We start from the raw sequence: 20,572 nt of genomic DNA, 5'->3' as shown, positions 1-20,572 counted from the left end.
CCAGTGAAGAGCACAGATTCAAGAAAGGGAGTATGTCACTTATCATTAACCAGCCATTTAACTGAAAAAAACTGTGTGGCAAAGATCAACAGTAAACCAGAGTGTTGAGTTTTAAAGAAGTGTTTTTAAGACAAAAACATAGAACAGTTTGGTGCAGTCTAGGCCCTTCGGCCCTCGATGCTGTGCCAACCTTTTATCCTACTCTAAGATCAAACTAACCTACATACCCTTCATTTTACTATCATCCATGTATCTATCCAAGTGCCGCTTAAACGTTCCTCATTTATCTGACTCTACTACCACTACTTCAGTGCTTTCCACGCACCCACCACTCTCTGTAAAGAACCTATCTCTGAAATCTTCCCTAAACCTTCCTTCAATCACCTTAAAATTATGCACCCTCATGATAGCCATTTCTGCCCTGGGTAAAAGTCTCTGGTTATCCACTGTATCAATGCCTCTCATCATCTAATACACCTCTATCAAGTCACCTCTTATCCTTCTTCGCTCCACCTAGGAACGGAGCTTTTTGAACCAGCAAAAGATGACCAAAAAAACAAAGGAAAAGATAAACTTTGTGGGTAAACATGCAAATTTTTTTTGTGGGTGTCACCGGCCAAGCCAGTGTTTATTGCCCATTTCTCATTGCCCAGAGGGCATATAAGAGTTAACCACATTGCCATGGGGCTGGAGCCACATGTGGACCAGACAGTTAAGGATGGGATTTCTTTCCATAAAGTGCTAGGAAAACTAATGGGGCTAAAGCTAATCAATCCCCAGGATCTGATGCCATGTATCCCCGGATGTTGTAGGAAGTAGCTACAGAGATAGTGAATGGACTTTTAGTAATTTTACAAGATACTTAAATTCTGGAAAAGTTCAGAGGATTGTAAAAAAATACCAATGCAACATGTTTATTTGTAAAAGGAAGGAGACAAAAACAGTTAACTATAGGATGGTTAACTAAATGTCTCTTGTGAGGAAATAAAAGTTTATTATTAAGGATGTAATAGCAAAATATTTAGCAATACATAAAATTATCAAGCACAATCAGTATGGCTTCATGAAAGAGAAATAACGCCCAACAAATTTGCTAGAATTCTTTGAGAAGGTGACAAGCAGGACAAGTATGGGGGAAGCAGTGGATATAATAGGTTTGGATTTTCAGAAAGCTTTCGATATGGTACCGCACCTTGGGTTGACTTAATAAGACTAAAGCCCATGGTGTTGAGTCATGGAGTCAGAAACAGATCCTTTGGTCTAACTGGTCCATGTAAATCATAATCCCAAACTAAACTAGTCCTATCTACCTGTGCTTAGCCCATATTCCTCCAAACATTTTCTTATTCGTGTTCTTATCTAAATATGTTTTAAACATTGTAACTGTACCTGCAATCAGTTCTTCCTCAAGTTCATCCCACACATGAACCACTCTCTGTATATAAAAAAAAAATTGCCCCCATGTCTTTTTTAAATCTTTCTCCTCCCCTTAAATATTTATTGTATTAGCATGGCAAGAGGTTTGGATAATTATGAGAAGACAGGGAGTTGGGCTTGGAAGGCATTTTCAAAATGGCAATATGTAACAAGTGGAGTGACACAGGGATCGGAGCTGGGCTGACAATTATTTAAAATTTATACTCGTGACTTGGATGAGCAATGTTAATGTGTTACATTCAGGTTTGTAGAAGACATAAAAATAGGTGGAAAGGCAAATGGTAAGGATGTCTTTAAAAGCCTGCAGGGGGATACAGACAAGTTAAGTGTGTAGGTAAAAACTTGGCAGATGGAATATTATGTGGGGGGGAGGGGGGGGGGGGGGGGCGAGGGAATGTGAAGTTAATCACTTCGGCAGGAAGAATAGAGGAGTTTAAAAAGTAGGAATGTTGCTAAAATTAGCTAAGTCACCGGACCACAGATGGAATATTGTGAATAGTTTCAGACCTGTTATCTAAAGAAAGATATACTGGATTAGAGGCAGTTCAAGAAGGTTCAGTAGGTTGATCTCAGTTATGAAGGTTTTTTCATATGAGGTTGGGCCTGTACTCATTGGAATTTAAGTGAATGAGAGGAAACCTTATTGTTACATAGATTTTTAATGGGCTTGTCAGGGTAGATGTGGAGAGGTTGTTTCCCCTTGTGAGAGAGTCCAGAACCAGAGAGCATGGTTTCAGAATATGGGGTCACTTTTTTAAAACAGATGAGGATTAATTTCTGGTATTAAGAGGTTGTAAATATGTGAATTCTGTAACATAGAATACCATCGAGTCTGGGTTGTTAGTTATATTCAAGGCTGAGAGACAGATTTTGAATGAGTGAGGAGTATATAAATAAGGAAGCAAAGTGCAGTTGATGATTACCAGATTAGCCATGATCTCATTTAATGGCAGAGCAGACTTACTGTCCAATAGTCTACTTCTGGTTCTATATCTTATGCACTCTTCAGAGTATTGGCCTGCAAGTCTCAGCACTATAAATAAGTCAGGTACAGTTGTCTTGGTCATGCAGCAGTTGTAATCTTATAGATTGAAAACCTTTACAATTCAGAAATGCAGCTGCTTTTTTTTGCAGGGAGTTTGTCTGCAGTGAATGACACCTTGCACTTGAAGAAACCCAGCAGAACACCAAATAAAGCTGACCTTGCAGCCTGGCTGTCTTTATTGGTCTTGAAGTGAATAAAAGTCATTATCATCTTTAAGTAAGGCAAAGGTCATTACCTTTCAGTATCCAAATGTTGCAGCCTGTGCAATGTCACATCCACTGCTGGAACCAACCTCCGCTGTCAAAATTGAATGCTGCTACAATACTGAGGACCAACTGACATGAAGTGCCCACCAAATCCATGGGGCTGAACATCTTGATTAACAGTTCAACGTGTATCAGTTGTCATTTTCAGGAACATGTTCAGATGTATCTAGCTTCATTCTCTCTGATCCTTGGATTTAGTTGTTGATTTCGTAATATCTTTGCTGTTGCCTTCCTTTAATTTTGTGCCGAAACCAGCATCTCTTTCTGGTGCTGTCTGCTGTTGGTCCTGATGTGGTTGTTGTTGGATAGCAAGAGCTCTCCCTTCTTTGCATCCTCTTTTCTTTTTCAAGGTTTCTAGAAAATTAAGTGAATAAGACCTGCGTCTATGCAAGTTTGAAGAGGGCAGTCATACAGATGAGAACAGGCAAAGAAAAGCAAAATTCTGCCAATGTTGGAGATCTGATATAAAAACAGAAAGTAATGGAGAAACTCAGCAGGTATGGCAGCATCTTTGGAGAGAGAAACAAAATCAACATTGCAAGTCCATGATTTTCTTTTGTAAGATTAAGCCTGTCAATGATCCTCATCCATTTAGCTAATTATTTGTGGGTTCCCTTTATTTTACGTGTTATATGCAATATCCTCTGCCCTCCCAAAACTATTCTCTCTCTTTGATGTGCAGTCGTTGCAACTAAACATGCATATTCAGTGAGCCACAGATTTTGAAACCAAATCTTGGACCTTCTCCCTATCATCTTCATGCATTCTTGTAACCATGCTAGACCCATCCCACAAAACTTGTTTTTTCTGATCTGTTATCCGAGAACCTTCCACAATTACCCGGTCCTTTTGCCAATTTCTTCCATGTATCAGTTTCAACCTCCCTCCCTTGTCTTCAATCATGATAATCTCATTGTCTGTGCAGATCCTGAACCCTTCCATTTTTCCCTCCAGTGCTTTTTGTTCACTCCTGCCACCCATCCATGCAACCTTCCTGCTCCCAGTGAGGTGGTAAACAGGCCTTTAAAATAATTGTGAATTAGGTGCCATGAGATTCACATAAGTTGCTTACTTTATATCAAGGGCAGGCCTTTTGACTTTGTAGTAGGAGACAGAAAGTTGTAGAAATCTGTTTGTGTCACTGGAGGGTAGTGTGCAGCGATGCACCTAGGGATCAGTGCTGGTTCCTTTATTGTTTGTGATAATCATAAATGATGTAATTGAGAACGTGGGAGGGATGATAAGTTTGAGGATGACACAAAGATTGGGTGATGGTTAACAGTGAGGAGGAGGGTGTTATGGGAAGACATAAAAGGAATATTCAGATGGTCAGATCAGTGGCAGGTGAAATTTAACCCTGATAAATATGAGGTGATGCATTTTGGAAGAAGGAACGAGACAAGTGAATGTCAAGGTACTGGGAAGCTCAAACGAATGGAGCGATCTTGGGGGGCATATCCATAGCTCCTTGAAGGTGGCAGGGCAGGTTAATAGGGTAGTTAAAGCACGTGGGAAGCTTGCTTGTAGCAGTTGTGGAATTGATTATAAAAGAAGGGAGCTCATATTGGAGCTTTTAAAGCTTTGGTTTAGCCACAGCTAGAGTATTATGTGCAGTTCTGGTCACCACAATATAGGAAGGATGTGACTGAACTGGAGGGGATGTCAAGGAGATTCACCAAGAAGTTGCCTGGGATGGAGCATTTCAGCTGTGACGAGAAGCTGGGTAAGCTTGTGGTTGTTTTCTTTGAAACAAAGAAGTTTGGGGAGAACCTGATATAGATGTGTAAGTTTATGAGGGGTATGGATAGGGTTAATAGAAGCAGCTGTTTCCACTTCGTTGAATGGTCAATAACAAGGCAGCAGAATTTTAAAGTGAAAAAGTGGAGGTTTAACAGGAATTTGAGCAAATGCTTTTTCACCCAGAAGGTATTGGGCTCTGGAATACACAGTCTGAAGGATAATTGAAACTTCACAACCTTTAAAAAGTAGTTTGAGAGTTCTTGAAGTGTCATCACATTCAAAGCCGTGGGCCTAGTGCAGGAAAGTGGAGTGAGTATGCAAATATCTGTGTAATGTAGGTAATAATACAACTTTGGTACAAGTTTGATGGGCTGAAGATCTTCTATAGTGTGATTCTTCGAAAATTATCTCATGTTAATAGCATGCAAAGATACTACAACTACAAATCTACCACATGGAGGCATCATGCTCGACAGGCCACATGCACATGACTATATATTGTTGTAGCTTGACCTTCCATCCAGAAATCAAAACTTTGATATCCCACCTAATTAAGCACTCCACATACCACTGTTTGTGCTCTTATCGACTCTGTAAGATTCCTCCCAAAAAATGGTAAAGAATGTACATTAAATGGTAGAGAAAAAAAAGTGACAGCAAGGAAAATAAATAAACTAAATGAACAAGAGGAGGACATTGTAACCCAGTCGTGTCACATACTCCGTTTTCAGCAGCAGCGGGAGCGGTGAGAGCAATAGTAGGACAGTTGAATGTTCCTCCTTTGGCCATTCCCCTCAATAACTAGTATACTGTTTTGGATAGTGTTGGGGGGTGGTGACGACTTACCAGGGGTAAGCCATGGGGTACAGGTCTCGAGCCAGGGTCCGTGATGTCTCGGATCGTGTTTTTGGGATCCTGAAGGGTGAAGGGGAGCAGCCCCAAGTCGTGGTCCACACAGGCACCAATGACATAGGTAGGAAAAGGAATGGGATTGTAAGGCAGAAATTGAAGGAGTTTGAGTGGAAGCTTTGAGCTAGGACAATAATGGGTGACATGATAGCCCTTTAATGCAAATGAGGAAAATGCCTCATTTTCTCAGAAATGATGCTTTTTTTTATACTGTTTGCAATTTTGGGTTCAATGGGTCTATAGTTTGGAATTGCCTTTTTGTTCATTTCTTGTGTTTCTTCAGTCTGTTTTGTTCCACTGCTATTTGTTCTCACTTAAATACATTGAGTCCAATCTTTTTGAGAAGTTCACCATGGAGAATGCAACTTGCCTTTCATTTCAACGTCGAAGCTAACAAATTGCGCTCTGTTATGTTTAAAATTAGAGTTCAAAAATTAAAGGTGAATGTAACTGAGATGCTGCATCAGTAATAAAATATTAGTTGTCTGATAATTGCTTCTCTCAATGACTTTGCAATAACTTTCGGTGATTGCCTTTCTGTTGCAAGGTTCCACTCTGACTTCCGTGTTAAACAGTAGCAACCTACAGCTTGTAGCTGTGATGAACTTTCTCTTATATTAAAATTTCCCTTGTGCAGCAGTGTTTTATTGATGGAATGCGATTGAGAAGGTTGATCATTGTGTCAAAAAAATAGGACATGTTGGAAGTTTGCATTTTTCTGTTCTAAGTGACATGTTACAATAATTTTGTACTGACTTTACACTGTGAATGCTGAAAAAGGTTTGCCTATTTTAAAGAAAATTTTAAACTCTTTGTGTTTCAATTATAACAAGTTTATCATGTTCTCTCACCTATTGTATATTTTAGATTAATTATATATCTATGCAATTATTATACACTACAAACAGAAACAGTATTAACACACAGTTTACAAATTCATGAATTAATCTAGATTTGCCCAGTGTACACATGGAAAAGAGTACAGCACTATCAGTAATATGATGCTTTTTGTTATCAAATTAGTAATCAATTGGATAGTTTTTTAAGGTGGAGCATGTAATGAAAAATCATCATTAAAGTATTTTACATACAGATATATTTGCTGGGACAGATAATAGAAAGTAAAATTGATTGGGCCTCAGTGACTGAGAGCTCCAGCTTGGCTTGTTCAAAAGATAATTCATTGTCTTTCCCAAGTGCTGAGGTATTCAATTTATTTAAGGTTACAGTTACATTTTAATCGCAATTCTGGCACAGAACTGTAATCGTTTTTCTGTGTTCATTGTGGAAAGTGATTTCAGAAGTTCATGCTCATTGATTGTTTCAATTTTGAGATTGATCAGAAAAGAAATAGGCATGTGATTAACATACAAGCCTTTTTATTATTTTTTCATTGTGTTGTTACATGCTGTCAGAAAATAGGCTCGGTTTAAAAGCTACTTTTGATCTGCGGCTAGGATAATTTATCTACCTGTTGCAAATGTCTTCACACTCATAACAATAATGGAGCATGACCTAACTTCGTAGGTTTGAATGTATTATGCTGAAAGAAAAAGAGCTTGTTTTGAAGCAATGTTCATGCTTGGCCCTGGTTTCAGGAAAATTAATTCAGTAAGTCCTTCTGCAAGGTAAACCTCTTGCAGTTACATAATCTACATCAGTACAAGTTTTGAAAATGCGAATGTGTGAAGCAAGTATGATCGTTATGACATTATACACCGAGTGCTTCTCATCTTACAGAATTACTGGACTGAATTGCTGTGGCCATTACCTCACCCTCCACCTCAAGGTTGTGTTGAGTTCATATTCACGTGTTTGGAAATGCTGATTTGACTTTTTGGTTGTTAAGTAACTTTGATTTTTTGCTCTCATCTTGGAGGACATGCTGCCATATGCAGATGTTAACTATCAGATGTTTTCGTCACTTTAGTCACAGTAACACCAGTGGGAGCAGTAGCTGCTGCTGGGACTGCAGTTCAGGGCCCACATGAATGTCAGAGGAAGTTGGATGCAAATTTGAATTAATGGATTATGTGGACACCTGTTAAGCTGGCTCCAGTGATAGTTATTGGGAGTCATGATCTTGAATCAGGGATTGACAGGGAAATTATGCAGGAACAGTAACCAGCTGATTACCATTGTGGAGGGATTGGCATTGTTGTTCATGGGACTTTTGAATAGACTGGATGCTGAGGCGGGAACACCTGTTAGTTTACCTGCTGGCACCTATTACTGCATGGTATGTGTTGCGTTGCCACTGATGAAATACCAGTGATGGCAGGAGGAAGAGCTCAAATGGCTTTTAATTTTCTACCTAAGAGCCTTCAACATCTATCCAACCTGATTTTACGCCCTCCCCATCGACCACAAACGTGTTCTGATGGAGCAGATTTAAAATTCCAGCCACTGTCATGAACTGTTGCTCCTTGCTTTGAAAACAAAGGGTTGCAATAAAGTACACAGGCTACTGGAGGTTTTTAACCCACTTGCAAAATTAGTACTGGATGAACAATATTAATTTACTGATGGTAAGCTACATTTTTATCTATTAGAATTCTAGATGAAGAGGATATATGTTCTTGTGCTTATTAACTTGAGGAATAGCCTTGTTTGTATTTTAAGTATTTTTTTTCGAGTTTGAAGCTTTGTGAAGTATAACAAAGAAAGTCACATTCAGTGTGACCAATTCTTTCATTCTTCACTGAGTAGTCAGGTCTCAACTTATTTGAGCAGAGTGTGAACTTTTCACGTTTCTTACATTAATCATGCTGCTGTTTCATGTTAAATTGAATGTTCCCCTTGGAATTATTTTGATGCAGTCCTCTCTTGTAACGGATTTATGAGATCCTAATGGTGGGCTGAAGAGAGGCTACTAGTTGAAACAATGGAGAAAAAAAGAGTATGAGAGAGGGATGGAGAGGTCAACAAGATATATTGTAGCCCAGTCATAGAATGTTGTTCATGATTTTTGTAAGAGCTGCTTTTGGTTCTGTGGTATCAATTGTGGCAACAATCTAAGTCTCGCAGATGTATTGACACAGGAGTGTGGATAACTGCTCCACATTCTAGTTGAAATCAAATTGCGTCTTTACAATGAAGACAGTCTCCTTCATATTATGTGACATGAAAAACCATTGTGTTAAATGGGATAGATTTGTGGAGATAGTGGTGTAGTGTCACTGGGTTAGTAATCCAGAGTCCCAGGTTAATACTCTATGGATAGGGGTTTGAATCCCACCTTTCATTCAACTGTGTCACATGGGTAGATATCAAACTAATCCACCAACGCTGTACACTTATAAGCCACTGTGGGCCAGGAATAGTAACAAAATAATTCTCAAAGTACAATCTGTAACTACATTTTCAGCATATCCCGTCCTTTCATTATTATCACCACACAACCAGGGATCAACCCTGGTTCAATACAGAGTGCAGGAGCAGCACTAGGAACTCTAAAAATGAACTCTGAACCTGGTGATTTAACAAAACAGGACTACTTGTATGACAAATGGTCTAAGGAGCAAGTGATAGACAGAGCTAAGCGATTCCACAACTGAAGGGTCAGATCTAAATCCTGTAGTCCTGCCGCATCCAGTTATGGAAGATGAGGATGAATGCTGATGAATCTGCCTTCTCCAGTTAGTGGTTTAATTGCACACCATTTTTCATGAGTGGGTGTGGCAAGACTGCAAGGTTTTGAACTATTCCATTAGTTTTAGGATTGTTTACCTCTGACTACTTCACCTGTTTGGCATGCATTTAGTCCTGTTTGCATTTCACTAGGTTGACTCCTGATTTGCAGCTATGCCTCGTACTACTCCTCACACACTCTTATATACTCTGTATCGAATCTGAATAGTTATTTGCATTAAAGGTGATGAAAGTGAGAGTGAATTAACTGTTAAATCTGTTTTGAACAGATTAATGTCAATAAATAGCATGATGGAGAATGCCCTAGCTGTGAAAATGGGATTCATCTCTGTATAGATTGTGCACTGGTCACTTCTCTCAATTATTTTATTGACAGACAAATGCATCGGGCCAGTTGCCTATCTAAAATTTGTATTTGATGCAGCTGAAGCATGTTATGATTCACTGAGAAGAAAGCACTTTGGCTTTATGTCTGATGATGGAGAGTTTAATCAATATTGATATAATTCCGTTGAAAGTGCTTCAAGCTATCATCATTGCAGGCATAATTTGGAGTAAATTTAATAACCTTGCACAAAACTGAAAGAATCAATGATTTGGGGATAGGGAGGAGAGTGAAGAGGGAAAATATACATAACCAGTCTTTGTTTTCCACAGAGAGCATTTTGGATCTCTGGTCAGTGTATCAGTCCACTTCTGTAGGCTGTATGGCTCAGTGATAGTGTCCTTACTTCTGAACTAGAATGTCATGGGTGAGATCCCATTTGTCCTGAATGTATGTCATAACATGTCTGAATAGATTGATTAAAAATAACTATCAGATCACTTATGATAAATTGTTCCCACTTGCCTGCACCTCAATTCTTAGAAACACCTACCATAAATTTTGATACTTCCAGAATTGGGTAGTCCAATAATTTCTTTACAGAACTCCCATCTTCCATCCTGTGTGAATGCAAGCTTATCCAAAACTTTGTCCTTATTTTCTTGTGTTTCATCTACTGACCTTGTTTTCATTAAATTATCCAGGATCCCAGTTCTATCACTCTTCAGATTTTATCTTTGCATTCAATCCAGTCATGGTTACACCTTCTTAATTTGTGACTTTCCTAATTTGATACTTCACCTCCACCTTCCAAGTTTTCTGCTCCTCTAATTCTGGCTTATGTGTTCCCTCACTTATAGACACTGTTTGTGGCAATGCTTTCAGCTATCTGAAGCCAATGTTCTGGAATTTACATCATACATGCTTCTAACTATTCACCTCCAAGATGTATTTTTAAAGCAAGTTTTATGGTCTAGTTTTGTAATTATGACTCATTTGGCTTCTTTCCCTTCATGCCTCTATGGTAAGAAGCTATATAAATAGCAGGTGTTATTATATCCTTGAGAAGAAAACAAAGATTATTGTACATTTAAAGAAAGAGTCAAATGTGTGAGAGAATGTCACTCCCGATACAGAGTGCTTTTGTTTATAAGACTGTTATGGTAGTAGCATGTACGACAAGAGGTGCTTCAGCCTTTTTTGTCAATGTCCATGCTTGGAAAATATTATTCAATTTGCTCCACTCGATGCTTTTTCCTTATATATGTTTACTGAAAAGCTTTCTTATTAAATTTTGTTGATTAAAATACTGCTGTTTACATAGCAAAAAAAAGTTGGAAGAGTCACCTGCTGTGTCTCCGAATTATACAAAATGGATATTCGGTGGGTTGAGCCTCTTCTGACTGCCAATCTCCAGAATGAGAATCCACATCCTTACTTGCCTGAATGATGGCTTTAATAATAAAGTATAATCAAAGAGTTAGTGATGATCAGATCTGAGTTGTGAAAGAACATTGCTTTGGGTCAATTCAAGCATGTATTTTTAATTTGATTTAATTTGTATGATTTTTCAAACTTGATATTAATTGCAATTTCGAAGCCTAGAATATCTTAACCCTTTCAATATTCTCATCCCTGTCTATGTGGACTAATCTTCTTGAAATGAAACACTTTGAAAACACTGGGAAATAAAGAGCAGTGTTCATGCTTTAAAGGCATTTGTCATAAGAGAATCACAGTAAAATGTAGGTGGAGTTTCAATTGCAAACTATTACAGAGTTTTGAGACAAAATTCTAATACTTTTAAGAATTTGTTTCTCAAAAATGGGGACTGGTGATGTCGTTGAGAAATACATTAGTTTTTCTAATTTTGAAATATTGCATACACTCTAGGATGAAAATTAATCCAAAAAAGAAAGAAATAACTGTCAATGCCAGAAATCTAAAACATAAACAGAAATTATTGGAAAATCTCCACAGGCCTGGCAGCATCTGTGGAGAGAAATCGGAGAAATCCAGTGACCCTTCTTCAGAACTGAAGTCACGACCCTGGCACATGGAATGATTCTGTGAAATGTCAAGTTCTTGTAACCAAACCTCTACTCACTAGTGCACAGTGCACATGAATTTTCTACAGTTTTTGGGATCACATTAGCAAAGATCTCCATCTTGATGCAGTCCAGGGTGTTGCCTGCGGCTATGTCCATGAGCAAGCATAGGGTCTTGTTCGTTGCCATAATGCCTGCAAGAGTGGCACTGACTTTGAATGGTGGGAAGATTATTTTATCACTTGTTCTAAACTTCTGCAAGCCCATGAAGAAGTTTTGACCTCCCCTACACTGGAAGCCCCACATTTTTTCCATCCCTTAAGATGAGTTGGTTTATCTGTCATCACAATAACTTCATTGCCAGTGTAGGGGCACAAGGATTGCATGATAACCTTCAACCAAGCACCCACTGCCTGAATGAACTAGTTAAGATTACAGTGACTGCAAACTGTCACTGATGTGTAACAGTTCCCTGTAAGTTTGTATTACCTGCTGGAAACCACTATGAGCTAATGTTCTCCACAATTATGGGCAGCTCATATAGATTTAACTGACTTCCCAATTCTCCAAGCTAACATTGAGACTTACAAGCTGTGTGAATATCTGGAAATGTGATAACCAATACTATAGAGCCTTAAAATGAAAATAAACTGTAGCTGACACTGAGCAGTTTGAATATTTATTTCTGTAATTTTCAATTGGCACATCCTGAAGTTCATATTCGAAACTTGTTCCCAATAACAGTTCAGTGCCAGACACATGTGGTTTACTAGGAATATCTGCAATGATTTGACATTCTGTTGTAATTTGTTTGGTTATTCTTCTGACATTGTAGCTGAAATTTTAAACTCTTCAGGTGGGGAAATATTTGGCCATGAGTCTGCATCTCTGAACTGATTTATTAAGAGTCTCAACTTGACTATCTATTTTGAAACCTTAAAAGTAAATAAAGTAGTAAAACAGTTTTATACTGCTTATACTGCAGGGTGTTTATTCATCTGTTTTCTGCATGTCTGCTATTACATCACTTGAATAGGCTATGATCTTGCTTGCAAGGCCAGCATTTATTGCCCATCGTGAATTGTCCCTGAAAAGGAAATGGGCCACCTCCTTGGACTGCAGCAGTCCATGGTGCATTATGCCCATGGTGCTGATAAGGGAGGGTGTTACAAGATTTGTCCCAATGCCAATGAAGGAGTAGCAATTTCGTCCCAAGTTCCAAAGGTATTCCTTCTAACTTCAGACAATTAGGGAGTTAGTAGGCAAAACAATAGACCACTTGACAAGTTTTTTTTTTCTCTCTCTTCTCAAAAAAAACACAGATGTTTGAGCCATCAGGAACCAAGGTAACATAAGGGTCATGGCAATATAGATTGTACCCTCTCACCAATGCAAGTGTCTGGCAGGAATTTACAAAGGGCTCCCAACATAAGATAATCAAAAATTGCCTGAGGGTGGAGGTGATACTTTGGGAACATATCCTGTGGACACTGGCCAGAACTACTGAAGCTAGTATTTGACAGAGATTAAGCAGTTGGCTCACAGAATTAAAGTGAATAAGTGAATGTTCGGAGTGTGAACTAGACAGGGGACAACTGGAACGACCTTTCCAACACTTTGACTTGAAAGGAGCTGGTGGCTCAAAATGAAGAGATAAGAGTCTGATACCAAAGCCACTCCCAATAGTGATATCTTGAAATTTTTCTGTCTACTTAGCTTGTGCTTCAGATTTTAAAAGTTGCTTCTTAATAAATCACGTTATAACCAAGTATAACTTTGACCTTTATTTTGGATCATCTGTGATTCCCAAGATGTGGAGGTGCCAGTGTTGGACTACGGTGGACAAAGTTAAATGTCTCACACCACCAGGTTATATGGTGTTGTATGGTTTTTAACTTTGTGATTCCCAAACTCAACTTAAATCTTACATTTTCTGAGGAAGAGTCACCTCAAAATGTTAACTCTGCTTTCTCTGCACAGATACTGCCAGACCTGCTGAGTTTCACCAGCAGTTTGTTTTTGTTTCTAAAACTTGCAGGACTGTGTGAGGCTTAGAGGGGAACTTGCAGGTGTTCCTGTGTATCTACTGCCCTTGTCCTTCTAGGTGATAGAGTTGACAGGCTTGGAAGGTGCTGGTGAAAGTACCTTTGTGAGCTGCCACAGTACAAGTTGTATCTGGTACATACTGCTGCCACTGTACATTGGTGTTTTAAGGAGTGAATATTTAGAATGTTAAGATCTTGTATGGTGAAATAACTGCCCAGGGGCCAACATCCCATCACCAAGTCACCCTTTATTTGCACGTGTACAGTTCACTGGCTATGGCCAGCCAACTCGGGGTCAGGAGATTATGAAGTGAGGATATTATGAATCCCGTATTTTGTTTTTACAAGTCCTTCAACATGTTAAGATTTCCAATTCGCCATTAATTAGAAAGCATTCTTGCTCCTTTTGTAATTTAGCCCGACTTGATGAAACCGATGTCTTTGGCGCATTGTCTGAAGCACTGGTGGCTCACGTTGAGACCATATTTCCAGATCTCGCACACTCGGCATGAATGGGAGCCCTGACTGAATTTCCCAGGGTGGGAAAAGTAAAGTTGTTGGTGACCCATGGCGGACAGAGCTCGAGAAAGAAAGAAATCCCGTGTTTTTTTAAATTTTATTAAACAATTAATAGTTTACAAAATAATTAACACTAACAGCCGAATACAGAGCAACAGCCACAGATTAGGTGAATTGGCCATGCTAAATTGCCGGTATTGTTAGGTGAAGGGGTAAAGGTAGGGGAATGGGTCTGGGTGGGTTGCTCTTTGGAGGGTCGGTGTGGACTTGTTGGACCGAAGGACTTGTTTTCACACTGTAAGTAATCTAATCTAATCTAAGTAATCTAATCTAAATTTTACAAGGGAGGGGAGCAGCAAAGCCAGGCCCCAAACCAATCCCATGTTTATATGTCAGCCAGGGCTCCCTGATTGGTCCAAAACAACCTCATCAAGGATCTCATTGTAATTAAGATCTACCTAGTTTCGATCACTACGGATGGGATCTCATTTAAACAAATTGCTTTGGCCGTCTCAGGTGTTTTGAGTCTTGCAGTTGCACAGATCCAGGGTGAATGGAGGGTATCCATCACAGTCCTCTCAATTCATGCTTTGTAGATGATGAACAGGCTTTGGGAAGTCAGAAGGTGAGATACTTGCTCGAAAGTATTCAGGCTGACCTGCTCCTTTCAGCCACAAGACCTTTGTGGTGGTGCTCTTGTCCAGTGATGGTAGTTGTGAATCTATTCCAGGCAGTTCTTTAAGGATGTGAATCATGGAGCTAGCAGGAATATTAGTTATCAGAGTCCCTTTGCTTTTGGTTGATCGTTGACTTTTCGAGAAAAGTTGGATTTCTGAAATAATAGTTTTAAATGTTTCGATGTTTTAAAAAGGTGCACTTAAGTAGCATTGTCGTACTTTTTGATAATCAATTTTTTTTAATGTTAAGCACATTACTGGCACATTTGTTTCATCAAATTGTTCGGTTTAGCTTGTTACACATTTTGTGCTGCAAACTGCATGTTGCAAATTTTCTATGTGTACTTTTGGATGGAAACTTAATTCAGAAGGCAAAATACTTCAAGCTTATTGATATAAAAATGCCTCTGGCTGTGTTATTCTAGTTTGGAGCCAGAAGAGAAATACTGATGCATTTTACAACTTAATAATAGGATCTAACTTCAAGAGGATCCGAGTTCGGCAGAAAAGTTAATGATATGTCAAATGGAGTAAAGGAAAAAAGTGAAAAAGAAAAGAAATCATCAAGTTCACTTGATTAGCAGCGATAAAAGAACAAACAAACGAAAATAATGGAAATCTGAAATGCAAACTGTACTTTCTAACGTGAACAGGAGGTTGATTGTAATAGATGAAAACGTGATATTTTATCTGTGATTCTTATCAATCCAGTGAGATGTCACAAGAATCATTATTTGTCTCTGAGGTTACTGATACTGAGTGGCCAGGTGTACATTTCTGTATAACTTTATTTGATTTATGTTTGCTAGCACTCACTGGACCCAAAATGTTAACTCTGTTTTCTCTGCATAGATGCTGCCAGATATGCTGAATTTTTCCAGCAATTTCTATTTTTGTTTCTGATTTCCAGTGTCCACAGTTATAGAGTCATACAACACAGAATTATTGAATGTCTCCACTGTGGAAACTGGTCATTTGGACCATCAAGTCCAGACCGACCCTCTGAAGAATTACCCTTTCAGATCCATTCCCCTACCCTACTACTCTACATTTACTTTTGACTAATGCACCTAATCCACAAATCCCTGAACACTGTGGGCAATTTAGCATGGCCAGTTCACCTAACCTGCACATCTTTGGATTAGGAAACCAGAGCACACGGAGGAAACCCATGCAGAAACTGGGAGAATGTGCAGACTCCACACAGACAGTTGCCGAATGCTGGAATCAAACCCAGATCCCTGGCACTGTGAGGCAGCAGTGCTAATCACTGAGCCACCGTGCCAACCACTGAGCCACCGTGCCGCCCTAAACAGACCCTTTGGTCCAACTAATCCATGCTGACCAAATTTCCTTAACTAAAACTAGCCCCATTTGCCTGTATTAGTCCCATATCCCTCTAAACATTTCATATTCTTATGCCTGTCCTAACTACTTTTAAATATAACTGTATCTGCATTGACCACTTCCTCTGGCAGTTCATTTCTCGTATGAATCACCCTCTCTGTGAAAAAGTTTCCCCTCAGATCCCTTTTAAATCCTTCTCCTCTCACATTATAAATATGTCCACTAGTTTTGAACTCCCCTACCGTAGGGAAAAGACCAGAATAGGAGTAGGCCATTCAGTCCATCAAGACTGCTCCCAAGGTTTATAACAATCATGGCTGATTGAACAATTCAACTCCTTTTACCCAAACTATCCACAAAACCCTCTGCCATTTGTAATCAGAAATGTATCAACCCCTACTTGGAATATATTTCAGGACTGACTTTCTACAGCTCTGTGAGGAAGAGAACTCCAAAGATTCAAATTCTGTGTAAAAATGTTATTTCTTGCAGCCCTAAATGGCATTCTCCTTATTTTCATATAGTCCTCAAACAAAGGAAATATCTTATCTGGAACCACCTTGTCTGACCCTCTTAAGTATTTTTAAGTAGGTTTCAATCACATTGTCATTCTATAAAACCCTGGCCAATACAGTTTGCCAAATCTCTCTTTGTGGAGTTCTTCGTTTTTCTGTTTGTTCATTTCACATATCCACCTCAAGCAATCACCCTTTCTTTCTAAATGTTCAAGAAGTGTTTTGTACATTTCAAATGCATTGTGAATATATAAGAAACTAGTGCTGAGATTTGGAAGGCGATAGAGGTTGTTGAGATTTTCAATAATCCCCAAAACTGCAATTAAAAATTGTTGGTGGAGGTGGGTGAGGCTCAAAGTCTGTTTTGTTACACTTGGCATTCTTAGTTTACTTTATTTTCTGTGAAAATGGTGGGGAATTATTATTGTTAGGTTAATCTATCAAAAACATTGTAACATTGATTAAAACAGAGTGCTAACTCTGCTTTCTTTCCACAGATTCTTCCAGACCATTTGTCTTTCGCCAGCAATTTCTGTTTTCATTTCAATCCTTAGCATCCACAGTTCTTTGATTTATGTTATTGATCAATGTTCTTTAATGTATATTATCATAGAATCTTTTAAGAATTGAATTTCTAATAGATCCAGTATAACAGTGGGGGAAGGGGTGTGCTGGGAGAATTTCTCTGTCTGCAGTTTATAGCACACTGAGAAATATGATTAAAAGGAATCAATCTACAGTTGCAATTGACATCGTGCAAATAGAGTACCTTTGCTCACAGTAAGGTACAATTTACAAGATTATACATTGCTGAATTAGTCTCAGATTCTTACAAAGAGCATAGAAGCAACAACAATAACAGAAATGTTGGAATCATTTGGCACATCATTTAGCAAACATGGAGAGAACAAAGGAGTTCCAGCTTCCCAGTGGGTTATAATTTTCTTCTGTGATCATTATCCTCGTACTTTTGATTGTTATTAACTAATAAGGTTCATTAGAATTTATGTGGATAATATATCTTTTTCTTTTTTTTATTTTATTCGTTTATATTGGCTGTGGAAAAGATCAGGAAACAATCTAAAGTAAGAATAATAAACAAGGGAAACATAGCTTCAGTGGGCTAAGAACAACTCTGGGATAGATAAATTGGAATTTAAGGTTGGCACTGAAAATGAGAATTGAACAATAAGCTACCTTTAAGTTGGATAGAGTTCAGGAATAGTGAAACTATTTTTCCTCAAAGGGCAAAGACAGGATTTTAGAATCAAAAGTTCTGAATGCGATGAAGACGACACATGAAGATGAAGATGCTGAATACAGCACATTCAAAGGGAATTGAAAAAGCGATTAATAGAAGCTAAGAGAGATATGAAAAGAGACTGGCAGCTAATCTATAAGGAAATCCCAAGTTTTTCTAGAGGCATAAGCAAAGGGTTTGGACTAACAGTCAGGGTCAGGAAAACCAAAACTGTGAGTCAGTACATAGAATCTCCATCTTCTACCAAAATTGACAACCTCACTCTGAATGTCAATGACAATTTCACGTACCGAGCATTAACAATTACAAGCAACAGTCCTTTAGTGCTGAAATCAGCACCAGGATTGTCAAGGTGGTAGCCCTTATGTCAAAGTTGAGAAGGCAGATGTGGACCAACAGCAAAGTAACCAAAGATACAGAGCCCTATGTTCATAACCCGAACAAAATGGTTTTTGATGAGGTTATTATCAATGCAAGGCCAACAGGTCACCTACATCTGTGATACAAGGAGATTCACTTGCAAGCAAGAGTTCAGGTTGATTAGACTCAAAATTGATGCATGTGAAGTGCTCATTGCTAACCGGAATGTAGGTCAGGAAGCATGTGGGAAAAACATATTATAATAAATGACCAGATGTTGGGAAAAGAAGCCTCCCTTAGAAAAACATCAGTTGACCTTGAGCTACACTGTTGAAGCGTGCTGACTGGGGGAAGTACTGCTTCTCACAAATCAGCCTCAACAGATTTTGACGGTATTAGGCAAGAACTTTCGAAAGCTGATGGGGGGGGCAGATGTTTGCAGGTAAAGGGACGGCTGGAAAATGGGAAGCCTTCAGAAATGAGATAACAAGAATCCAGAGAAAGTATATTCCTGTCAGGGTGAAAGGGAAGGCTGGTAGGTATCGGGGATGCTTGATGACTAAAAAAATTGAGGGTTCGGTTAAAAAAAATGAAGCATATGTCAGGTATAGACAGGATAGATCGAGTGAATCCTGAGAAGAGTATAAAGGAAGTAGGAGTATACCGAAGAGGGAAATCAGGAGGGGAAAAAGGGGACATGAGATAGCATTAGCAAATAGAATTAAGGTGAATCCAAAGGGTTTTTGCAAATAATTGAGGACAAAAGGGTAACTAGGGAGAGAATAGGGCCCCTCAAAGATCAGCAAGGCAGCCTTTGTGTGGAGCCACAGAAAATGGGGGAGATACTAAATGAATATTTTGCATCAGTATTTACTGTGGAAAAGGATATGGAAGATATAGACTGTAGGGAAATAGATAGTGACATCTTGCAAAATGTCCAGATTGCAGAGGAGGAAGTGCTGGATGTCTTGAAACAGTTAAAGGTGGATATAACCCCAGGACCTGATCAGGTGTACCCGAGAACTCTGTGGGAAGCTAGAGAAGTGGTTGCTGGGCCTCTTGCTGAGATATTTGTATTATCGATAGTCACAGGTGAGCTTCCGGAAGACTAGAGGTCAGCAAACGTGGTGCCACTGTTTAAGAAGGGCGGTAAAGACAAGCCAGGGAACTATAGACCAGTGAGTCTGACCTCAGTGGTGGGTAAGTTGTTGGAGGGAATCCTGAGGGACAGGATGTACACTTATTTGGAAAGGCAAGGACTGATTTGGGATAGTCCACATGGCTTTGTGTGTGGGAAATCATGTCTCACAAACTTGATTGAGTTTTTTGAAGAAGTAACAAAGAAGATTGATGAGGGCAGAGCAGTCGATGTGATCTATATGGACTTCATTAAGGCGTTTGACAAAGTTCCCCATGGGAGACTGATTAGCAAGGTTAGATCTCATGGAATAAAAGGAGAACTAGCCATTTGGTTACAGAACTGGCTCAAAGGTAGAAGACAGAGGGTGGTGGTCGAGGGTTGTGACCAGTGGAGTGCCAAAAGGATCGGTGCTAGGTCCTCTACTTTTTGTCATTTACATAAATGATTTGGATATGAGCCTAAGAGGTACAGTTAGTAAGTTTGCAGATGACACCAAAATTGGAGGTGTAGTGGACAGATTACCTCAGATGACAGCAGGACCTGGACCAGATGGGCCAATGGGCTGAGAAGTGGCAGATGGAGTTTAATTCAGATAAATGCAAGGTGCTGCATTTTGGAAAAGCAAATTGTAGCAGGACTTATACACTTAATGGTAAGGTCCTAGGGAGTGTTACTGAACAAAGAGACCTTGGAGTGCAGGTTCATAGCTCTTTGAAAGTGGAGTCGCAGGTAGATAAGGATAGTGAAGAAGGCGTTTGGTATGCTTTCCTTTATTGGTCAGAGTATTGAGTACAGGAGTTGGGAGGTCATGTTGCGGCTGTACAGGACATTGGTTAGGCCATTGTTGGAATATTGCATGCAATTCTGGTCTTCTTCCTATAGGAAAGATGTTGTGAAACTTGAAAGGGTTCAGAAAAGATTTACAAGGATGTTGCCAGGGTTGGAGGATTTGAGCTACAGGGACAGGCTGAACAAGCTGGGGCTGTTTTCCGTGGAGTGTCGGAGGCTGAGGGGTGACCTTATAGAGGTTGGGCATGGATAGGATAAATAGACAAAGTCTTTTCCCTGGGATCAGGGAGCCCAGAACTAGAGGGCATAGGTTTAGGGTGAGAGGGGAAAGATATAAGACCTAAGGGGCAACATTTTCACGCAGAGTGTGGTACGTGTATGGAACGAGATGCCAGAGGAAGTGGTGGAGGCTGGTACAATTCCAACATTTAAGAGGCATTTGGATGGGTATATGAATATGAAGGGTCTGGAGGGATATGGGCCGTGTGCTGGCAGGT

General features: G+C 39.3%; 2 protein-coding genes across 7 annotated transcripts in view; one reads left to right on the top strand and one right to left on the bottom strand.

Moving 5' to 3' along the window:
* The window catches only part of fbxl17 (F-box and leucine-rich repeat protein 17), a 782,194-nt gene that overhangs the window by 298,994 nt on the left and 462,628 nt on the right, over positions 1 to 20,572 (top strand). The window lies entirely within an intron of this gene.
* Positions 13,880 to 14,035, bottom strand: LOC140493594 (small ribosomal subunit protein uS14-like). Its single transcript, XM_072592214.1, has one exon. It carries the CDS (start codon positions 14,033 to 14,035, stop codon positions 13,880 to 13,882), a length of 156 nt encoding a protein of 51 aa, XP_072448315.1.

Source organism: Chiloscyllium punctatum, chromosome 2 (assembly GCF_047496795.1).
Source record: "Chiloscyllium punctatum isolate Juve2018m chromosome 2, sChiPun1.3, whole genome shotgun sequence".
In the NCBI taxonomy this organism is placed as follows: domain Eukaryota; kingdom Metazoa; phylum Chordata; class Chondrichthyes; order Orectolobiformes; family Hemiscylliidae; genus Chiloscyllium; species Chiloscyllium punctatum.
Note: the sequence above shows the minus strand (reverse complement) of the source record. Positions and strands in the feature narration are given on the sequence as shown.

Coding starts and splice junctions, on each gene's coding strand:
- LOC140493594 (XM_072592214.1), bottom strand. CDS start 14,035: ATGGGTCACCAACAACTTTACTTTTCCCACCCTGGGAAATTCAGTCAG.